Here is a 20,499-nt window from a genome sequence, read left to right as displayed (position 1 = left end):
CCTCTCCCCCCCCCCCCTCTCTCTCTCTCACCCCCTCTCTCTCACCCCCTCTCCCCCCCCCTCTCTCTCTCACCCCCTCTCTCTCACCCCCTCTCTCTCTCACCCCCTCTCTCTCACCCCCTCTCCCCCCCCCTCTCTCTCTCACCCCCTCTCTCTCACCCCCTCTCTCCCCCCCCTATCTCTCTCTCCCCCTCTCTCTCTCTCTCAGACTTTCACAGCTTGGTGTAACTCCCACTTGAGGAAGGCTGGCACACAGATCGAGAACATTGAGGAGGATTTCAGAAATGGCCTCAAACTCATGCTGCTGCTGGAGGTCATATCAGGTGGAGCTCAGTAATGCGCACGCACACACACACACACACACGCGCACACACACACACACACACACACACACACACTCACTAACCCTAACCCTGTGTGCTAAAGGTGTGTGCTAAAGCTGTGTGTGCTAAAGCTGTGTGCTAAAGCTGTGTGTGCTAAAGCTGTGTGCTAAAGCTGTGTGTGCTAAAGCTGTGTGCTAAAGGTGTGTGTGCTAAAGCTGTGTGCTAAAGCTGTGTGCTAAAGGTGTGTGCTAAAGCTGTGTGCTAAAGCTGTGTGTGCTAAAGCTGTGTGTGCTAAAGCTGTGTGCTAAAGCTGTGTGTGCTAAAGCTGTGTGCTAAAGCTGTGTGCTAAAGCTGTGTGTGCTAAAGCTGTGTGCTAAAGCTGTGTGCTAAAGCTGTGTGTGCTAAAGCTGTGTGTGCTAAAGCTGTGTGCTAAAGCTGTGTGTGCTAAAGGTGTGTGTGCTAAAGGTGTGTGTGCTAAAGCTGTGTGTGCTAAAGCTGTGTGTGCTAAAGGTGTGTGTTCTAAAGCTGTATGCTAAAGGTGTGTGTGCTAATGCTGTGTGTGCTAAAGGTGTGTGTGCTAAAGCTGTGTGTGCTAAAGGTGTGTGTGCTAAAGCTGTGTGCTAAAGCTGTGTGTGTGCTAATGCTGTGTGTGCTAAAGGTGTGTGTACTAAAGCTGTGTGTGCTAAAGGTGTGTGTGCTAAAGCTGTATGCTAAAGGTGTGTGTGCTAAAGCTGTGTGCTAACGCTGTGTGCTAAAGCTGTGTGTGCTCTGCAGGTGAGAGGCTGCCCAAACCCGACAAAGGCAAGATGCGTTTCCACAAGATCGCCAACGTGAACAAAGCCCTGGACTTCATCTGCAGCAAGGGAGTCAAGCTGGTGTCTATTGGTGCTGAAGGTGAGCATCCAGGACAGGAGTGACGCCTCTTCTCCTTATATCCTCTCTTTGATTAAACCACAGTCACATGGTAACCTGCTTTCCTTCAACCCGCTTTGTATCAATACAATAGATGAAGATATATTGATCGTTGTCATAGCAACAGTACAGTAGAAAATATATGGACTCTATGCAGAGAAGTACCATCATTACACTTTACAATGAGATGATTAGATTTTGATTGAAGGATTTGTCTTGTAGAAAACACCATTTTATACCATTTTGTTTTATTGAGTCATAATTTATTAGATAAGAACCAATTCTGAAGTGCATTAAAATCCATTTGAAGAGCACTTTGAGTATCAGCTAAACTAGGCTGAGAGCTATAAATAACAGTATCGTCTGCATATAGGCTACTGTAGATAGAAGCAGAGCCATAGAGATATATGGGTCTCATCATCTCCATTCACTCCAATGGACCTTTTTTTCTACCTTGCAAATGTTCAATAATTCCAGGAAGTAAAGGTTCTGGATGAAGCAGCGCTGTCGGGTTGCAGCAGAATAGACCGTTTGTGATGTACTTTGAAAGGGTCGTTTAAAGGATCAAATTGTATATTATCAGCATTATTTTATGCATCCAAACGTACTTCCTGGAACTAGACACTGATCAAAACCAAACTGAAACGGGCTTTGGAGGGTGAAACCGTTCCTCCTCTCAAAGCACAGATGGTCTCGCTGCGTCTGTCTGTTAGCCGTCTCCAGACGCTCGCAGGTCAGGAAGTGGTTCAGACTGCAGGTGGGTTCAGACAGACGCAGGTCAGGAAGTGGTTCAGACTGCAGGCGGGTTCAGACAGACGCAGGTCAGGAAGTGGTTCAGACTGCAGGTGGGTTCAGACAGACGCAGGTCAGGAAGTGGTTCAGACTGCAGGCGGGTTCAGACAGACAGGTCAGGAAGTGGTTCAGACTGCAGGCGGGTTCAGACAGACGCAGGTCAGGAAGTGGTTCAAACTGCAGGCGGGTTCAGACAAACAGGTCAGGAAGTGGTTCAGACTGCACGCGGGTTCAGACAGACAGGTCAGGAAGTGGTTCAGACTGCAGGCGGGTTCAGACAGACACAGGTCAGGAAGTGGTTCAGACTGCAGGCGGGTTCAGACAAACAGGTCAGGAAGTGGTTCAGACTGCAGGCGGGTTCAGACAGACAGGTCAGGAAGTGGTTCAGACTGCAGGCGGGTTCAGACAGATGCAGGTCAGGAAGTGGTTCAGACTGCAGGCGGGTTCAGACAGACAGGTCAGGAAGTGGTTCAGACTGCAGGTGGGTTCAGACAGACACAGGTCAGGAAGTGGTTCAGACTGCAGGCGGGTTCAGACAGACAGGTCAGGAAGTGGTTCAGACTGCAGGTGGGTTCAGACAGACACAGGTCAGTAAGTGGTTCAGACTGCAGGTGGGTTCAGACAGACAGGTCAGGAAGTGGTTCAGACTGCAGGTGGGTTCAGACAGACACAGGTCAGGAAGTGGTTCAGACTGCAGGCGGGTTCAGACAGACAGGTCAGGAAGTGGTTCAGACTGCAGGTGGGTTCAGACAGACACAGGTCAGGAAGTGGTTCAGACTGCAGGCGGGTTTAGACAGACAGGTCAGGAAGTGGTTCAGACTGCAGGCGGGTTCAGACAAACAGGTCAGGAAGTGGTTCAGACTGCAGGCGGGTTCAGACAGACAGGTCAGGAAGTGGTTCAGACTGCAGGCGGGTTCAGACAGATGCAGGTCAGGAAGTGGTTCAGACTGCAGGCGGGTTCAGACAGACAGGTCAGGAAGTGGTTCAGACTGCAGGTGGGTTCAGACAGACACAGGTCAGGAAGTGGTTCAGACTGCAGGCGGGTTCAGACAGACAGGTCAGGAAGTGGTTCAGACTGCAGGTGGGTTCAGACAGACACAGGTCAGTAAGTGGTTCAGACTGCAGGTGGGTTCAGACAGACAGGTCAGGAAGTGGTTCAGACTGCAGGTGGGTTCAGACAGACACAGGTCAGGAAGTGGTTCAGACTGCAGGCGGGTTCAGACAGACAGGTCAGGAAGTGGTTCAGACTGCAGGTGGGTTCAGACAGACACAGGTCAGGAAGTGGTTCAGACTGCAGGCGGGTTTAGACAGACACAGGTCAGGAAGTGGTTCAGACTGCAGGCGGGTTCAGACAGACAGGTCAGGAAGTGGTTCAGACTGCTGGTGGGTTCAGACAGACACAGGTCAGGAAGTGGTTCAGACTGCAGGCGGGTTTAGACAGACGCAGGTCAGGAAGTGGTTCAGACTGCAGGCGGGTTTAGACAGACGCAGGTCAGGAAGTGGTTCAGACTGCAGGTGGGTTTAGACAGACGCAGGTCAGGAAGTGGTTCAGACTGCAGGCGGGTTTAGACAGACGCAGGTCAGGAAGTGGTTCAGACTGCAGGTGGGTTCAGACAGACGGGCTGAGAGGGGAATCTCTCCAGGACTTTATTCAACCTGCTTTGATGATTCAGAACTCTTCAGAACACTTCAGCTTGTTTCAACAGCAGACTCACTTCACTCTTCTAGGCCTCATATATTCCTGCCTTCAGGCTTGTGTGCGTTGTCTGTTACCATTAGTACTGATGTGTGTGTGTGCGTGTGTGTGTGTGTGTGTGTGCGTGTGTGTGCGTGTGTGTGCGCGTGTGTCTGTGTGTCTGTGTGTCTGTGTGTGTGTGTGTGTGTGTGTGTGTGTGTGTCTGTGTCTGTGTCTGTCTGTGTGTGTGTGTGTGTGTGTATGTGTGTGCGTGCGTGTGTGTGCGCGTGTGTCTGTGTGTGTGTGTGTGTGTCTGTGTGTGTGTGTGTGTCTGTGTGTGTGTGTGTGTCTGTGTGTCTGTGTCTGTGTGTGTGTGTTGGTTTTTGCAGAAATCTGTGACGGTAACGTGAAGATGACCCTTGGTATGATCTGGACCATCATCCTGCGCTTTGCCATCCAGGACATCTCCGTTGAAGGTGCGTGCGTGTGTGTGTGTGCGTGTGTGTGTGCGTGTATGTGCGTGTGTGTGTGTGTGTGTGTGTGTGTGGGAAATGCATGGGCATTATAAAATGCTTTACAAAGCATAAAGACAGTAAGAAGAATGGATCACATAGTCACTATACTGAATAAGAACAAATAATTACACATGTGGTGAACTTTCAGAAGACAGTTAACAAACTGACAAATGTTAAAATCTCTTTTTTGGTGAAAACTGCACTAATACAATTCCATTCACAGTTGCTGACAATGTTCTCAGTAGCTTTCTTTCAAATCCCTCATATCTCCTTCACACCCGTACACAGTATCAGCCAAAACCACAGAAGAAGAAGAAATCAATATACTGTAAATAAGGAAGAATCTGTTCACGCACGCACACGCACACACACACACACACGCACACACACACACACACACACACACACACACACACACACACACACACACACACACACACACGAGCACACTCACAGTATATCGCAGAAATATAATATAGTAAATTTCACACTTGGAGGGACCAACAGTACAAATGCCACACAACAATACACACATTCAAATTATACATGCCTCATATTTAGATGTACAGTTAGCTACACATGAAACACACATCAGTGAACACACAGATACACACACACACACACACACACACACACACACACACACACACACACACACACACACACACACACACACACACACTGCTCTCAGGTCAGTAAGCTTCACTGAGGACTATTCACCTTATGTAGCCACGCCCATTTGACCCGGTTCTGTGGCCGTCCTACGACTTCCGGCTAAAAATAATAATAAAATAAAATAAAAAATGGCTGCGCTGCTCCAATATCATCTAACTCTGAATTAACTAATAATTTAGCCAATTGTATGTAACATACCAAATAAAAGCAAACGGCAATGTCTAAGAATGCAACGCCATGTAACTGGCTCGTTAAGTCTCGCATTCCAGGGAATTACGTTAACGTCTGCGGGTCTTTATTAATGTTAATGGCTCGCGCTGCCTCAGAGGAGAGAAAACTATCTGAAGCTTTCTTTGTTGGAGTCCAGGTATGTTTTACAAGAAAGTGCTCGTCATTGTCGACGATAACGTTATCTGACCTGGCTAACAGTGGATACTCCGCTTGCTTGCTGTGTACCGAGCTCAAAGTAGTAGGCTACGTTAGACGACTCTCTTCTTCATGACGTTCTTTCATATTTGGTGCCGTGACCGCCGGAAGTGTTAGACGGACCCGGAAGAATTTGGCCCACTGTAAGGTCTGAACATAAGGTGAATATTGTGTGATTTATTGCAACATACAATAAATCATATCTGCATTTGATACGTTTCCTGTCGTCCAACACGTTTCCCTGAACTTCCTGTCGTTTTGCCCTTTACCCAATCACACAAGCTGATTAATGATCCATTCTCTCACAAAGACTAAACTCCTCCTCTCACACTAAACTCCTCCTCTCACAAAGACTAAACTCCTCCTCTCACACTAAACTCCTCCTCTCACACTAAACTCCTCCTCTCACACTCAACTCCTCCTCTCACACTAAACTCCTCCTCTCACACTAAACTCCTCCTCTCACACTCAAATCTGTCAGAATCTCTGTGTTTCTCTTCACCTCTCTTTCCCTCCATATCGTCTTCTCACCATCCCCCAAAAAGAACATGGCTGCCTTCCTGTTTCAAGTCAAGTGTTGTGATATCTCTCTGTCCCTCTCTGCCTCCTCCAGAGACGTCTGCTAAGGAGGGCCTGCTGCTGTGGTGCCAGAGGAAGACCGCCCCCTACAGGAACGTCAACGTGCAGAACTTCCACATCAGGTGCGTCCACAAAGCCACCCAAACTGCACTGCTTTACCTCCTTACGTTTTCCTTTTTCCTCTTGAATTTAATGCTTTTTTTCTTTTCTATTTCCCCCTCCCCTCTGCTCTCTCCCTCCCTCCCCTCTACTCTCTCCCTCCCTCCCCTCTACTCTCTCCCTCCCTCCTCTCTACTCTCTCCCTCCCTCCCCTCTGCTCTCTCCCTCCCTCCTCTCTACTCTCTCCCTCCCTCCCCTCTGCTACCTACCTGCCTCTCCTCACACTCTCACGGCTCATCTGCTCCTCCATTTGCCGCCTACCTACACGTTTTTTCGGTCCTCCCCTGCTCTCCTCTCCACCGCTTCCTCTCCTCTCCTCCTCTCTACCCCTCTCTTCCTATCCTGCTGTCCTCCTCTCCTCTCCTCCTCCCCTCCTCTCCTCTCCTCTCCTCTCCTCTCCTCTCCTCTCCTCTCCTCTCCTCTCCTCTCCTCCTCTCCTCTCCTCCTCCCCTCCTCCCCTCCTCTCCTCTCCTCTCCTCCCCTCCTCCTCTCCTCTCCTCCTCCCCTCCTCCCCTCCTCTCCTCTCCTCTCCTCTCCTCTCCTCCCCTCCTCCTCTCCTCTCTCCTCTCCTCTCCTCTCCTCCCCTCTCCTCTCCTCCTCCTCTCCTCTCCTCCTCCCCTCCTCCCCTCCTCTCCTCTCCTCTCCTCCCCTCCTCCTCTCCTCTCCTCTCCTCCCCTCCTCCTCTCCTCTCCTCTCCTCTCCTCTCCTCCTCCCCTCCTCCCCTCCTCTCCTCTCCTCTCCTCCCCTCCTCCTCTCCTCTCCTCTCCTCTCCTCCCCTCCTCCTCTCCTCTCCTCTCCTCTCCTCTCCTCTCCTCTCCTCCCCTCCTCCTCTCCTCTCCTCTCCTCTCCTCTCCTCTCCTCTCCTCTCCTCCCCTCCTCCTCTCCTCTCCTCTCCTCCCCTCCTCCTCTCCTCCCCTCCTCCTCTCCTCTCCTCTCCCCTCCTCTCCTCTCCTCTCCTCCCCTCCTCCTCTCCTCTCCTCTCCTCTCCTCCTCTCCTCTCCTCTCCTCTCCTCTCCCTCCCTCTCCTCTCCTGTCCTCTCCTCCCCTCCTCTCCTCTCCTCTGGTTGGATGACTCAGTTGGAAGGACGGCCTGGCTCTGTGCGCCCTCATCCACAGACACAGACCCGACCTCATTGACTACTCCAAACTGAGAAAGGTGCCCTGTTTCTTCCTCTGCCTCATGTCCTGTCTCCACTCTGAGATCATGTCCTGTCTCCACTCTGAGATCATGTCCGTCTCCACTCTGAGATCATGTCCTGTCTCCACTCTGAGATCAGTGTGGTGGTTTGCTCGTCCTCAGCCTGACGATCCTTTCTGTGCTCTTATCTTTCATAACACCTCCCTTAGTTCATGCCTTCTTCTCCACCTTTCATGCAATAGTTTAGTGTTTCACAACAGAGGATGAAGTGTCCTCGTGTCAATGTCCAAGTTCAAGTTGTAGCTTGACAGTGGCTTGTGTTGGCAGTATTAGGATATGATGAAAAGAGGAAGATCAATCTATTGGTATGATTAGGATATAATACATTAAGTACATATTATTAGTATTGTGTGTAGGGATGATAGTATATCAATATCAACATTGTTGGATTACAGCTGCCGATAGATAATACAGTAGTTTGTGCCACTTTTCTAATTATATATGAATTTCACTGTTTTTAATGATAATTGTTTTTATTTGCTTTAATACTCACTACATACATACTTTAATTTTTGAAGCATAAATGCGATCACCCAAAATCTCCAGCTGCAAAAAGCATAAGAAAATTGTGTTCATTTGTGAAGATGATCTTGCTGAACACAAAGGTGATACACTTTTAACCACAGATCTTATTTCAGGCATATAACCAAAAACCCAGATGATTTCCAGACGAGGCAACCAGGCGATGCTAACCTCAGAGTTTTAGTACTTTACATCGGCAAACCAATATTTAGCCGGGATATTAAGACACGTCTTTGTTGTGGATTGTGGACACTTGCTTGGTATAATGATGATATCTGGGTCAGGTTGGTGTCATGTGGTAAAATGCGGATGTCGTGTCTGTGCGCAGGATGACCCCATGGGTAACCTGAACACCGCCTTCGAGGTGGCTGAGAAGTTCCTGGACATCCCCAAGATGCTGGACGCTGAAGGTGAGGAGGCGGAGACCGCTTTCTCCCAAATTGATTTACAGACTGTGAGAACACAGCAGAGCCAGAACCTCTCCTCTTTGTCCTGGTGGCATCAGCCCAGAAATGCACTGAAAGCATTTTAAAAGCACCTCATTCAAATAATCTACCGACGCAGGGATGACCCTGACCTGAAAAACGGAACTATTTTGTAAGCAAAGGTCCTAAAGTGACTCGTAACTTTAACAGCAGCCTTCACTGAGCTTCACTTCATGCCAACAATCATTTTGTACGAAACATTTTCTTTTCAAACGGAGGAAAAAAAGTCTTCATCATATTAAAAACGTCAGAAACTGATGCAGTGTGTATCTGAGACACGTATGGACTTTCATATGAAGACTGTTCAACACGTTCTCACTCCGACCACGTAGCATATTGACGCTTTGTCCCGTCCCTTATGCGCCACTTGTTACTAACATGGTACCCTTGAGCGACCCATGAAACGACTTGGGCTTTCCGACTAAACTCAATGCAAACCCATAGAAGTCAACTTTGACGCTTATGGCAACTGCGCCCCCATCATCCTAACTGCTCGCCCATTAGTCAACTGCTCGCCCATTAGCGTCTGGGGGGAGGTTAGGTTTAGGCGTGGGATGTGGGAGAGGTTAGGTTTAGGGTCTGGGGGAGGTTAGGTTTAGGCATGGGGTGGGAGAGGTTAGGGTTAGGGTCTGGGAGAGGTTAGGTTTAGGCATGGGGTGGGAGAGGTTAGGTTTAGGGTTAGGGTCTGGGAGAGGTTACTGTAGCTCCTCCAGACGTTAATGGGGGAGCAGTTAGGCTAATGGGGGAGCAGTTGCCATAAGCGTCAAAGATTACTTCCATGGGTTTGCATTGAGTTTAGTTGGAAAGCCCAAGTCGTTTCATGTGTCGCTCAAGGGTACCATGTTAGTAACAAGCGACGCACAAGGGACGGGACAAAGCGTCAATATGCTACGCGCTCGGAGTGAGAACGGGTTGGACTGTTTCTCCCCCGGACACTCTGCGATGTTGACGGTGTGTTTCTTTCTCCCCTCAGATATTGTGAACACTCCCAAGCCCGACGAGAAGGCCATCATGACCTACGTGTCCTGCTTCTATCACGCCTTTGCCGGCGCTGAGCAGGTCAGACGCTGCCTCATGATTGGCTGTTAGACTGATCGGAAAGAAACCAATGTAATAATTATCTGATTGATTAATTGATATGGTCTTGAGTAGCGTATGGCTTATTTTCTACTATCATTTGCTTTGGATAAAATGCTATATGCTAATATGGTGTTACTTTTTAAATGATTGAAGCAACTGGCACAGAAAATACTGTCAATATGATTTAACAACAGTCCAGATTAATTAATATGACAGATGCACATATTATCTCTGTATTTATTCACAGACTGATTTCATTCCAGTAAAAGTAAATGTATATTAATTAATTTCTCTCTCTCTCTCCCTCTCTCTTCCTCTCTCTCTCCCCCTCACAGGCCGAGACAGCTGCCAACCGTATCTGCAAGGTTCTGGCTGTCAACCAGGAGAACGAGAAACTGATGGAGGAGTATGAGAAGCTGGCCAGTGAGGTGAGAAGAATGCTCTGTCTCACACATCATCCTCCACTGCACAAACACTCTCTGTTTCCAAAAACCTACACAACACTAACTCATCCTCTGCTGCACAAACACTCTCTGTTTCCACAAACCTACACAACACTAACTCATCCTCTGCTGCACAAACACTCTCTGTTTCCACAAACCTACACAACACTAACTCATCCTCCACTGCACAAACACTCTCTGTTTCCACAAACCTACACAACACTAACTCATCCTCCACTGCACAAACACTCTCTGTTTCCACAAACCTACACAACACTAACTCATCCTCTGCTGCACAAACACTCTCTGTTTCCACAAACCTACACAACACTAACTCATCCTCTGCTGCACAAACACTCTCTGTTTCCACAAACCTACACAACACTAACTCATCCTCTGCTGCACAAACACTCTCTGTTTCCACAAACCTACACAACACTAACTCATCCTCTGCGGCACAAACACTCTCTGTTTCCAAAAACCTACACAACACTAACTCATCCTCTGCTGCACAAACACTCTCTGTTTCCACAAACCTACACAACACTAACTCATCCTCTGCTGCACAAACACTCTCTGTTTCCACAAACCTACACTACACTAACTCATCCTCTGCTGCACAAACACTCTCTGTTTCCACAAACCTACACACAACACTAACTCATCCTCTGCTGCACAAACACTCTCTGTTTCCACAAACCTACACACAACACTAACTCATCCTCCACTGCACAAACACTCTCTGTTTCCACAAACCTACACAACACTAACTCATCCTCTGCTGCACAAACACTCTCTGTTTCCACAAACCTACACAACACTAACTCATCCTCTGCTGCACAAACACTCTCTGTTTCCACAAACCTACACAACACTAACTCATCCTCTGCTGCACAAACACTCTCTGTTTCCACAAACCTACACAACACTAACTCATCCTCTGCTGCACAAACACTCTCTGTTTCCACAAACCTACACAACACTAACTCATCCTCTGCTGCACAAACACTCTCTGTTTCCACAAACCTACACAACACTAACTCATCCTCTGCTGCACAAACACTCTCTGTTTCCACAAACCTACACAACACTAACTCATCCTCTGCTGCACAAACACTCTCTGTTTCCACAAACCTACACAACACTAACTCATCCTCTGCTGCACAAACACTCTCTGTTTCCACAAACCTACACAACACTAACTCATCCTCCACTGCACAAACACTCTCTGTTTCCACAAACCTACACAACACTAACTCATCCTCCACTGCACAAACACTCTCTGTTTCCACAAACCTACACAACACTAACTCATCCTCTGCTGCACAAACACTCTCTGTTTCCACAAACCTACACACAACACTAATTCAGACTTCCTCTCACCTCATTGCTCCACACACTGATTTTTAGACAGCCGATCTCTCTTAATTACTAAAACAAGCAGCAAAGAAAAGTGTAGAAATGAAGACAATATAAGCAAACACACCAGTGAGCACAGATGTACAATGTCTAGTTTATATCATATATAAATGTGTCATATTATCGTTGTGTCATATTATTACAGTACATTTTCAGGGGTCTAATAGAAGACAGCCTTAAGGTCCTTACACATCAAGAGCGATGCGAATATACGGCACGAAATTGCGATGCGAGTTTTGACCCACCTGTCAATCACAGCCACAGATGTGTACACGTCGGAAGCGAATTTCTGAAAAATCGACCATCGTTCGAAAAATTAAACGCCGCAATAACGCTCAGCGAAACTTCGCCGTTGGTATGCACGGTTGCATTGACTGATATAGGTTCGGAAAATATTATTGACGTGCGAATTAATCGCACGAAAAGAACGCTCCCGATGTGTGAGGAACTTTACACTTGAGGACTACGGATACAAATGAGCTTTTAGCTAAATCCGACATATTCTCTGTATAGGTAACTGTTCATTAATGTGTCCGGTCCTGACCAAATAAACTAATAAAGTAAAGAAAATAGGAAACAATTATCTAATTATTATGCAATTATGCCACACATTCTTCAGTTTCATTGGAAGTTCATTCAGTGAGCAACACTTTTTTCCCCCTATTTGTTGAAGGTAAATACAAGTATATCAAGTATATGATTTTTCCTTCTGTGATTTTGATCATCTAACAAAACTGGTTTCAATTCTAAAATTCAAAATCGCCATTAATTGGCGATAAATGAATGAAGACAAATCCTTCATTTCCGTGACCTGTTGAACACCGTGCCAACCTGTTTGAGTCATCCTGACCTCTAAGTGTAAAAACACTTTTCATAGCAGAACTCATCCTGAAGACTTTTACCGACACAAGGTCGTGCTGTTAGTGGAAAGGGGGAAATGGTGCAACTCTGTTACAGGACAGAAGTGCAAACACATGAACATACTGTATATAATACTGCAATATAAAAATGACCGAAATGCTTCTTTATGTACCTGACAAATTCCTCATAGGGTGTAACTTGCATACTGTGGCAATAAAAGTGATTCTGGTTCTGGTCCTGATTCTGATTGTGACTTCTCTTCACTCGGCCTCTGTAGCTGCTGGAGTGGATCCGTCGCACCATCCCCTGGCTGGAGAACCGTGCAGCAGAGCAGACCATGCGGGCCATGCAGCAGAAGCTGGAGGACTTCAGAGACTACCGCCGTGTCCACAAGCCTCCACGCGTCCAGGAGAAGTGTCAGCTGGAGATCAACTTCAACACTCTGCAGACCAAGCTGAGGCTCAGCAACAGGCCCGCGTTCATGCCCTCTGAGGGGAAGATGGTGTCGGTGAGCAGCGCTCTCTCTGTGTTTGGCTGCACTAAACTTACATTGAGAACACTCATTATAAACTCATTGTAAACTCCCCCGTCCAGGACAGTTTAAATCCCCTGTGACTGTAATGACAAGCCCCCCCCCCTCTCTCTCCCTCCTCCAGTACAGTAAGCAGTTTAAATCCCCTGTGAATCCCCTCACTGGTGAAAACTAGACTAAAAATGTTAGGAAGAGACGAATTGGGAAGAGATCCAATCAGAAGACAAGAAGAAGTTAAACATCTGTGTCTGTATTGCACATTCGAACCTTAAAACAATTCCAGAATAACAGATTAATATATATCTTTACAATAAGTTTGGATTGTGTAATGACTGTAATGACAAGCCCCCCTCTCTCTCCCCTCCAGGACATTAAACAGTTGAAATCCCCTGTGACTGTAATGATAAGCCCCCCCCCCCTCTCATCCCTCCAGGACATTAAGCAGTTTAAACCCCATGTGACTGTAATGATAAGCCCTCCCCCCCTCTCATCCCTCCAGGACATTAAACAGTTTAAACCCCATGTGACTGTAATGATAAGCCCTCCCCCCCTCTCATCCCTCCAGGACATTAAACAGTTTAAACCCCATGTGACTGTAATGATAAGCCCCCCCCCCCCTCTCATCCCTCCAGGACATTAAGCAGTTTAAACCCCATGTGACTGTAATGATAAGCCCTCCCCCCCTCTCATCCCTCCAGGACATTAAGCAGTTTAAACCCCATGTGACTGTAATGATAAGCCCCCCCCCCCTCTCATCCCTCCAGGACATTAAGCAGTTTAAACCCCATGTGACTGTAATGATAAGCCCCCCCCCCCTCATCCCTCCAGGACATTAAGCAGTTTAAACCCCATGTGACTGTAATGATAAGCCCCCCCCCCCTCATCCCTCCAGGACATTAAGCAGTTTAAACCCCATGTGACTGTAATGATAAGCCCCCCCCCCTCTCATCCCTCCAGGACATTAAGCAGTTTAAACCCCATGTGACTGTAATGATAAGCCCCCCCCCCCTCTCATCCCTCCAGGACATTAAGCAGTTTAAACCCCATGTGACTGTAATGATAAGCCCTCCCCCCCTCTCATCCCTCCAGGACATTAAGCAGTTTAAACCCCATGTGACTGTAATGATAAGCCCTCCCCCCCTCTCATCCCTCCAGGACATTAAACAGTTTAAACCCCATGTGACTGTAATGATAAGCCCTCCCCCCCTCTCATCCCTCCAGGACATTAAGCAGTTTAAACCCCATGTGACTGTAATGATAAGCCCTCCCCCCCTCTCATCCCTCCAGGACATTAAGCAGTTTAAACCCCATGTGACTGTAATGATAAGCCCTCCCCCCCTCTCATCCCTCCAGGACATTAAACAGTTTAAACCCCATGTGACTGTAATGATAAGCCCCCCCCCCCTCTCATCCCTCCAGGACATTAAGCAGTTTAAACCCCATGTGACTGTAATGATAAGCCCTCCCCCCCTCTCATCCCTCCAGGACATTAAGCAGTTTAAACCCCATGTGACTGTAATGATAAGCCCCCCCCCCTCTCATCCCTCCAGGACATTAAGCAGTTTAAACCCCATGTGACTGTAATGATAAGCCCCCCCCCCCTCATCCCTCTAGGACATTAAGCAGTTGAAATCCCCTGTGGCTGTAATGACAAGCCCCCCCCCCCCCCCCCCCTCTCTCTCCCCTCCAGGACATTGCTAACGCGTGGAAGGGTCTGGAGCAGGTGGAGAAGGGCTATGAGGAGTGGCTGCTGACGGAGATCCGCCGCCTGGAGAGACTGGACCATCTGGCAGAGAAGTTCAAGCAGAAGTGCTCTCTGCACGAGAGCTGGACCTCAGGTAGGCAGGGGAAGGGGCGTGGACTTCACATACAACACCAAGTCAAGTCCATGTCATTAATTTGAAGTCTCAAATCTAAATAGAAAAGTCAGAACAAATCAACAGTCCAGTCAATTAATTAAATATGTTGAATAAAACTAAATATCTTGGACTTTTCAATGCAATACGATTTTACATACGAGAAAAAAAAACTTGGTAAGAGCATCGTGAGTTTGATTTCTATAATCGGTTTCAGCGCCAATAAATTCAGTCGTTCCAAACAAATTCAGAAAACAGAATTTAAATCCAGACTTCTGCTGGAAGACATCTCATCACTTTCGAGTTATTTACACAAACACAATAAGATTTCAAGTCGAGACTTTGGAAAACTTTTCAAGTCATCAAAGTGCAAGTCAAGTCTGTTCATGCATCAAGTCAAGTGTGTTCATGCATCAAGTCAAGTGTGTTCATGCATCAAGTCAAGTCTGTTCATGCATCAAGTCAAGTCTGTTCATGCATCAAGTCAAGTCTCAAGCAAATTAAATTGTGACTTGAGTCTGACTCGAGTCCAAGTCATGTGCTTGGAGTCCCCACCTCTGGGTTAGGGTTAACCCACCTCTGGGTTAGGGTTAGGGTTAACCCACCTCTGGGTTAGGGTTAACCCACCTCTGCATCACAGTGTTGTTTTTGAAGGAGAGGCTCAGTAAGAACCACCTGGGTTCAGTCAGGTGGATCGGCTCTAAATTGCCCGTAGGTATGAAAGACAGCGTGAATAATAATAGTATGCTTATCTGCGTTTGCCCTGTGATGGCTGCCCAGTGCATGCTGGGATAGCTTCCAGTCCCCCGTGACCCTGAAAAAGGAGATACCGGGTAAAGGAGGAACAATTTGGAATTAAAGCACAAAAAGCCTACAGGCGAAATGTCTTTTCAGTTTGCCAAGCTCCATATATATTTTATTTTGAAAAGTTTAAAACACATCCATCAAGATATCCTTTTTTCAATATTTTGTTCTTGAAGGAAAGATTAAAGAAAGGGATATAGATACAGTCGGTCTGTGTGGGAACGCCCACAAAGTTTTACTACGGCTGGCACGCGAGTGGGGTAAAACCCCTCATATGTAAGTAAGTAAGTACATTTTATTTGTATAGCACTTCTCACAGAGAAAACTCACAAAGTGCTTCACAGGCGTTTACTGCGGTTGTTGAATCCCCGATCCTGTCTGCCTGGGCTGGGCTAGCAGCTAAATGCTAACTATGCTGAATGGGGAGAACTGGAGGACTTACCCCACCCTGACCACTATGACGAGACATCGACTGTATCTATTGGAGGTTTTCTGTTTTAAAATCTGGACTTTGACCTTGTGCAGCCTGTCGCTTGCTCGTCTCTCCTCCAATTTTAAATGCCTCTCTCCGCACTACGCCGTCTTAATAAGGAACAAAATGCCATAAAATAGTCATAAAAATAAATACTTGATAAAATCATGATCATAAAATTATATAGATGGATCAAATTCTATAGCGTGATTTATGGAGATGTTAAATAGATAGTAAAATGTGATAGCGAGTCAGAGAAAGGGAGGAAGACAAAAGATCAGAGGACAGACTGACATTAAAGTTGGAAGCTCATAACCTTTTTTCTTGACCAAAAATGATCTCGATACACAATATATCACAGTAATTATTGATAGGATGAAAATCTTAAAAACATCAGTAATCTAATGTAACTTTTAATTTAAGACTGTAGAAGAGACAGAATATTTCACATACAAAAAAAGCTGGTTGAGCTTATAACGTGCAAATTCGCAATAGCTGCGACCCGATATGTGAATTTCCTGAATGCACTTTTTGTGGTGACATCAACCACTACATTTGTGATGTCATCCACTCCATTTGTGATGTCACCCTCTCCCATTGTGAAACCCCGCCCCCTCGCCCCCCTTTTAGCTGATCTGGCACACACTTGACCTCCATGCCAAATTTCAGCCTCGCTGCTGGTTGCAGCTAAAAACTGTAAGGAAACATCTTAAACATTTTGTTTTTCAGAATATAGAATATACAAACTTAAAACAGCCCCAAAAAAAAGGTATACATAGACCAATTTAATGATTTCAATTCCAAATTCCAATTCGTATTTTTACATTTCCATTGTTGGAAGCTAATCTTGATTTTCCACTGTGAGAAATCTCCGTCTAAATGCCGCCACTCAAGCAAACCTCTGTGTGTGTGTGTGTGTCTGTGCGTGTCTGTGCGTGTGTCTGTGCGTGTGTGTGTGTGTGTGTGTGTGTGTGTGTGTGTCTTTGTGTGTGTGTGTGTGCGTGTGTGTGTGTGTGTGTGTGTGTGTCTTTGTGGGCGTGTGCGTCTGTGTGTGTGCGTGCGTGTTGCAGGTAAGGAGGAGCTGCTGTCCCAGAAGGACTACGAGTCGGCCTCCCTGATGGAGATCCGGGCTCTGATGAGGAAGCACGAGGCCTTCGAGAGCGACCTGGCTGCACACCAGGACCGAGTGGAGCAGATCGCTGCCATCGCCCAGGAGCTCAAGTGAGGAGGGAGGAGGGAGGAGGGAGGAGGGAGGAGGGGAGAGAGAACTGATGGTAGAAGAGAGAAGGAGCAGCGGAGGGAGAACTGGCACAAACTTACCTTCATTTTTAAGCCGATGTCATAGTTTTTCCACATTTTAGAAAAATAGTAAAGACGTCAAAACTGTGAACGAAACATTTGAAGGAAATAACACAAATGGAATGAGGCAAAAAGTTAAACAAATGAAAACTTTCTTTTAGATTCTTCAAAGTAGCCGCTCTTTGCCTTGATGGAATGCAAAGACTTTGGAAAGAAATTCATAGATAGATTTCAATCATTTAAGCAAAAGCCTTTAGATCAAAATGCTTTAGAGAAGGAAGAATATATTCAATCAGGTGTGTGCAGACTTTTGACTGGTACAGTAGTGCATATCACTGCTATAATTGGAGAGCTGTATGTCCGTCTGTTCAGAGTTGAGGAGCGAGGCTAAGTGGTAGGAGTATAAGTAGGACTAGTTACTAGTACACTACTTGATTGCGAGCGTGAGTTAGCAAATGCCTTCACACTCACATAGACAGAGTGTCTGACATCACTGATGATGTCATACAGTTCTACATACATCACTGATGACAAGAAAGCGGCTCGAGCCAGAGAAACAATGGTTGAGCGTGCGAAGCTAAACGCATGAGTTGACATGAGTTTGGTCACACCCGCCAAAAAAGTGCGCCCATGGCACATCATGTCCAGAGTCTCCACCCTAGAAATGAGCACGTGAAGCGTCATGTCATGTCATCATTGTCGAGTGGTGGCCAGTGGTGACTGATGATGTCATATTAGTAAACAAACACAATACGTCAACTGAGCACGCAAATGACCCTGACTGATGATGTCATACCCACTGATCATGTCATGTCCCGCAATCATGGAGTGGGCCATTGGTGACTAATGATGTCATATACCCACTGATGATGTCCCACTGATGATGGCAAAGACATTGTGCCATTGTCAGTGGCATTGTGTCATCATCAGTGATGTCATATACCATGACAGACACTGATGATGATGTCTGCACCACTTCTCACCTGGGTGTGATTTTTAAGAGAAATGTTATATTATTCATAAGTATTTTACATTAAACTCATCTTATGACTATTGATGTGACGCTACGCTACATACTTACACTAAGTCCAATTCCTCCTATGTAATCTGATTACCTCCTGTGGCAATAAAACTGATCCTGATTCATTATATCAAAATGATGTTGGCAATAATCCCAATAGTATTTTTCATACTGGCACAGGTCTAATCACTGGTAAGGAGCGCTAGAGGATAGGAGCATAATGAGAAGGCAGTTAGTTCACTAATGTAAGGAGGATGGAAGGAGAGATGAGGAGACAGAAAGAAAGAAGAGAGATGATGTCAGATGAAGGCAGACAGAAGCTGGAGGCGGATGGATGGTGGAGCCGTGGGAGGAGAGGAGGGGAGCAGACATAAGCTGGAGGTGGATGGTGGTGGAGCCGTGGGAGGAGAGGAGGGGAGCAGACAGAAGCTGGAGGTGGATGGTGGTGGAGCCGTGGGAGGAGAGGAGGGGAGCAGACAGAAGCTGGAGGTGGATGGGTGGTGGAGCCGTGGGAGGAGAGGAGGGGAGAGGAGCAGACAGAAGCTGGAGGTAGATGGTGGTGGAGCCGTGGGAGGAGAGGAGAGGAGCAGAGATGATGTCAGATGAAGGCAGACAGAAGCTGGAGGCGGATGGTGGTGGAGCCGTGGGAGGAGAGGAGGGGAGCAGACAGAAGCTGGAGGTGGATGGTGGAGCCGTGGGAGGAGAGATGATGTCAGATGAAGGCAGACAGAAGCTGGAGGTGGATGGTGGTGGAGCCGTGGGAGGAGAGGAGAGGAGCAGAGATGATGTCAGATGAAGGCAGACAGAAGCTGGAGGTGGATGGTGGTGGAGCCGTGGGAGGAGAGGAGTGGAGCAGACAGAAGCTGGAGGTGGATGGTGGTGGAGCCGTGGGAGGAGAGGAGAGGAGCAGACAGAAGCTGGAGGTGGATGGTGGTGGAGCCGTGGGAGGAGAGGAGAGGAGCAGACAGAAGCTGGAGGTGGATGGTGGAGGAGCCGTGAGAGGAGAGGAGGGAGCGGTTGAAGTACGAGCGGCAGCAGAGACGTGAGGCGGCTGTGATTAAAGTGAAGAACAAAAGACAGAAACAGACGAGTGAAGAGCATGTTAATGAGAGGAAGGGAGGAGATGAAAGGACGCGTCGTCCAGGAGCACAAACCTCTGATCTCCCTCATCTCCATTCCTTGCCACTCTCCAGGGTTTATTGATTCTTTTCCACAAGAGCAGATACTGACTGTTTTGATTTCATGGATGATAATATGGCTACGATGTAACATTACCGGTAAGTGTTTCATTTAATTTCAAAAACATAGATTACTGCATCCTCAAAAGCACTGCTCTTGAGATCAGTGGTTCTCAACGTGGGATCCGGGGACCACCAGGGGTCCTTGAGGGGGTTCCAGGGGGAACCAAACATTTTTTTTTACGGTCTACGGTTTGAAAGTTTAATACAGACACAGATTTAACTGTTTAACTATTTCTTCTTCTCTTCTGATCGGATCTCTTCCCAATTCGTCCCTCCTTAACATTTTCGTTTGGTTTTTATTCTTTGACGAAAATGTCAATGTTCCTCAGTTTTTGTCATCACAACGTTGCTTTGAATAGCTGCAGGACCAGCAGCAGCTCTCTCTATAAGGCACTCTGTTGGTTGGTTGGTCCCCAAATGGTAAATGGACTGCATTTATAATATATACAGTATATATCGCTTTTATCCAAAGCGCTTTACAATGTGCCTACATTCACCCATTCACACACCGATGGCGGCCAGCTGCCACACAGGGTGCTGGCACAGCCATCGGGAGCAATTTGGGGTTCAGTATCTTGCCCAAGGTCACTTCGACATGCGGAGCCGGGGATCGAACCACCGACCTCTTTTATCCAAAGCGATTAGTGGTCAACCCGCTCTACCTCCTGAGCCACAGCCGCCCCAGAAAAAGTGCATTTAGGAAATTTGCATATCTGGTCACAGCTATTGCGAATTTGCGCTTGTTTAGTTAACGTCTCGTTTTCATCTGCGAAAATAGGTCGTTGACAAACATTTTTCGTCATAATTTTCATCGACACTGGTCTTAACCTATTTGGAGAGCCAGATAGGGCGATAAGTCAATTTGGTACACTTTTCTGTGATTGCCAACATATCCCATTGCCTGCCCCTATCTGGTTTGTCTTGATCCAGTAAAACCCACCCATCTGGTACTCCAAATTTAAACCAATACTAAGAATTATTTGCAAGTATGACTTGGCCTAGCTATATCTGTTCAACAGAGCTGACACCATCCAAACAGGCTAAAAATGATGGCAGCTTTATTGAAATTGAGAACTGACAGCAGTTGTAGTGTCTGCACATTATCATTAGACTAGATGTTGCTGAACAATGTGGAGTAGAGGATCGATCACACAGACTTGTGGGCACGAGGGGGTTGGTGGTGGGCTAACAGAGCATTTGTAACATTTCA

General features: G+C 47.0%; 1 protein-coding gene across 1 annotated transcript in view; it reads left to right on the top strand.

Moving 5' to 3' along the window:
- Positions 1-20,499, top strand: part of actn3b (actinin alpha 3b) — a 72,278-nt gene that overhangs the window by 34,841 nt on the left and 16,938 nt on the right. Inside the window, exons 2-12 of the mRNA XM_083640247.1 lie at positions 209-323; positions 1,098-1,217; positions 4,092-4,178; positions 5,932-6,019; positions 7,134-7,212; positions 8,105-8,186; positions 9,235-9,320; positions 9,677-9,769; positions 12,342-12,572; positions 14,287-14,434; positions 16,799-16,949. Coding sequence (XP_083496373.1) covers positions 209-323; positions 1,098-1,217; positions 4,092-4,178; positions 5,932-6,019; positions 7,134-7,212; positions 8,105-8,186; positions 9,235-9,320; positions 9,677-9,769; positions 12,342-12,572; positions 14,287-14,434; positions 16,799-16,949 — 1,280 coding nt within the window. The remainder of the gene's footprint in view (positions 1-208; positions 324-1,097; positions 1,218-4,091; positions 4,179-5,931; positions 6,020-7,133; positions 7,213-8,104; positions 8,187-9,234; positions 9,321-9,676; positions 9,770-12,341; positions 12,573-14,286; positions 14,435-16,798; positions 16,950-20,499) is intronic.

Source organism: Poromitra crassiceps (assembly GCF_964638095.1).
Source record: "Poromitra crassiceps genome assembly, chromosome: 7".
In the NCBI taxonomy this organism is placed as follows: Eukaryota; Metazoa; Chordata; class Actinopteri; order Beryciformes; family Melamphaidae; genus Poromitra; species Poromitra crassiceps.
Note: the sequence above shows the minus strand (reverse complement) of the source record. Positions and strands in the feature narration are given on the sequence as shown.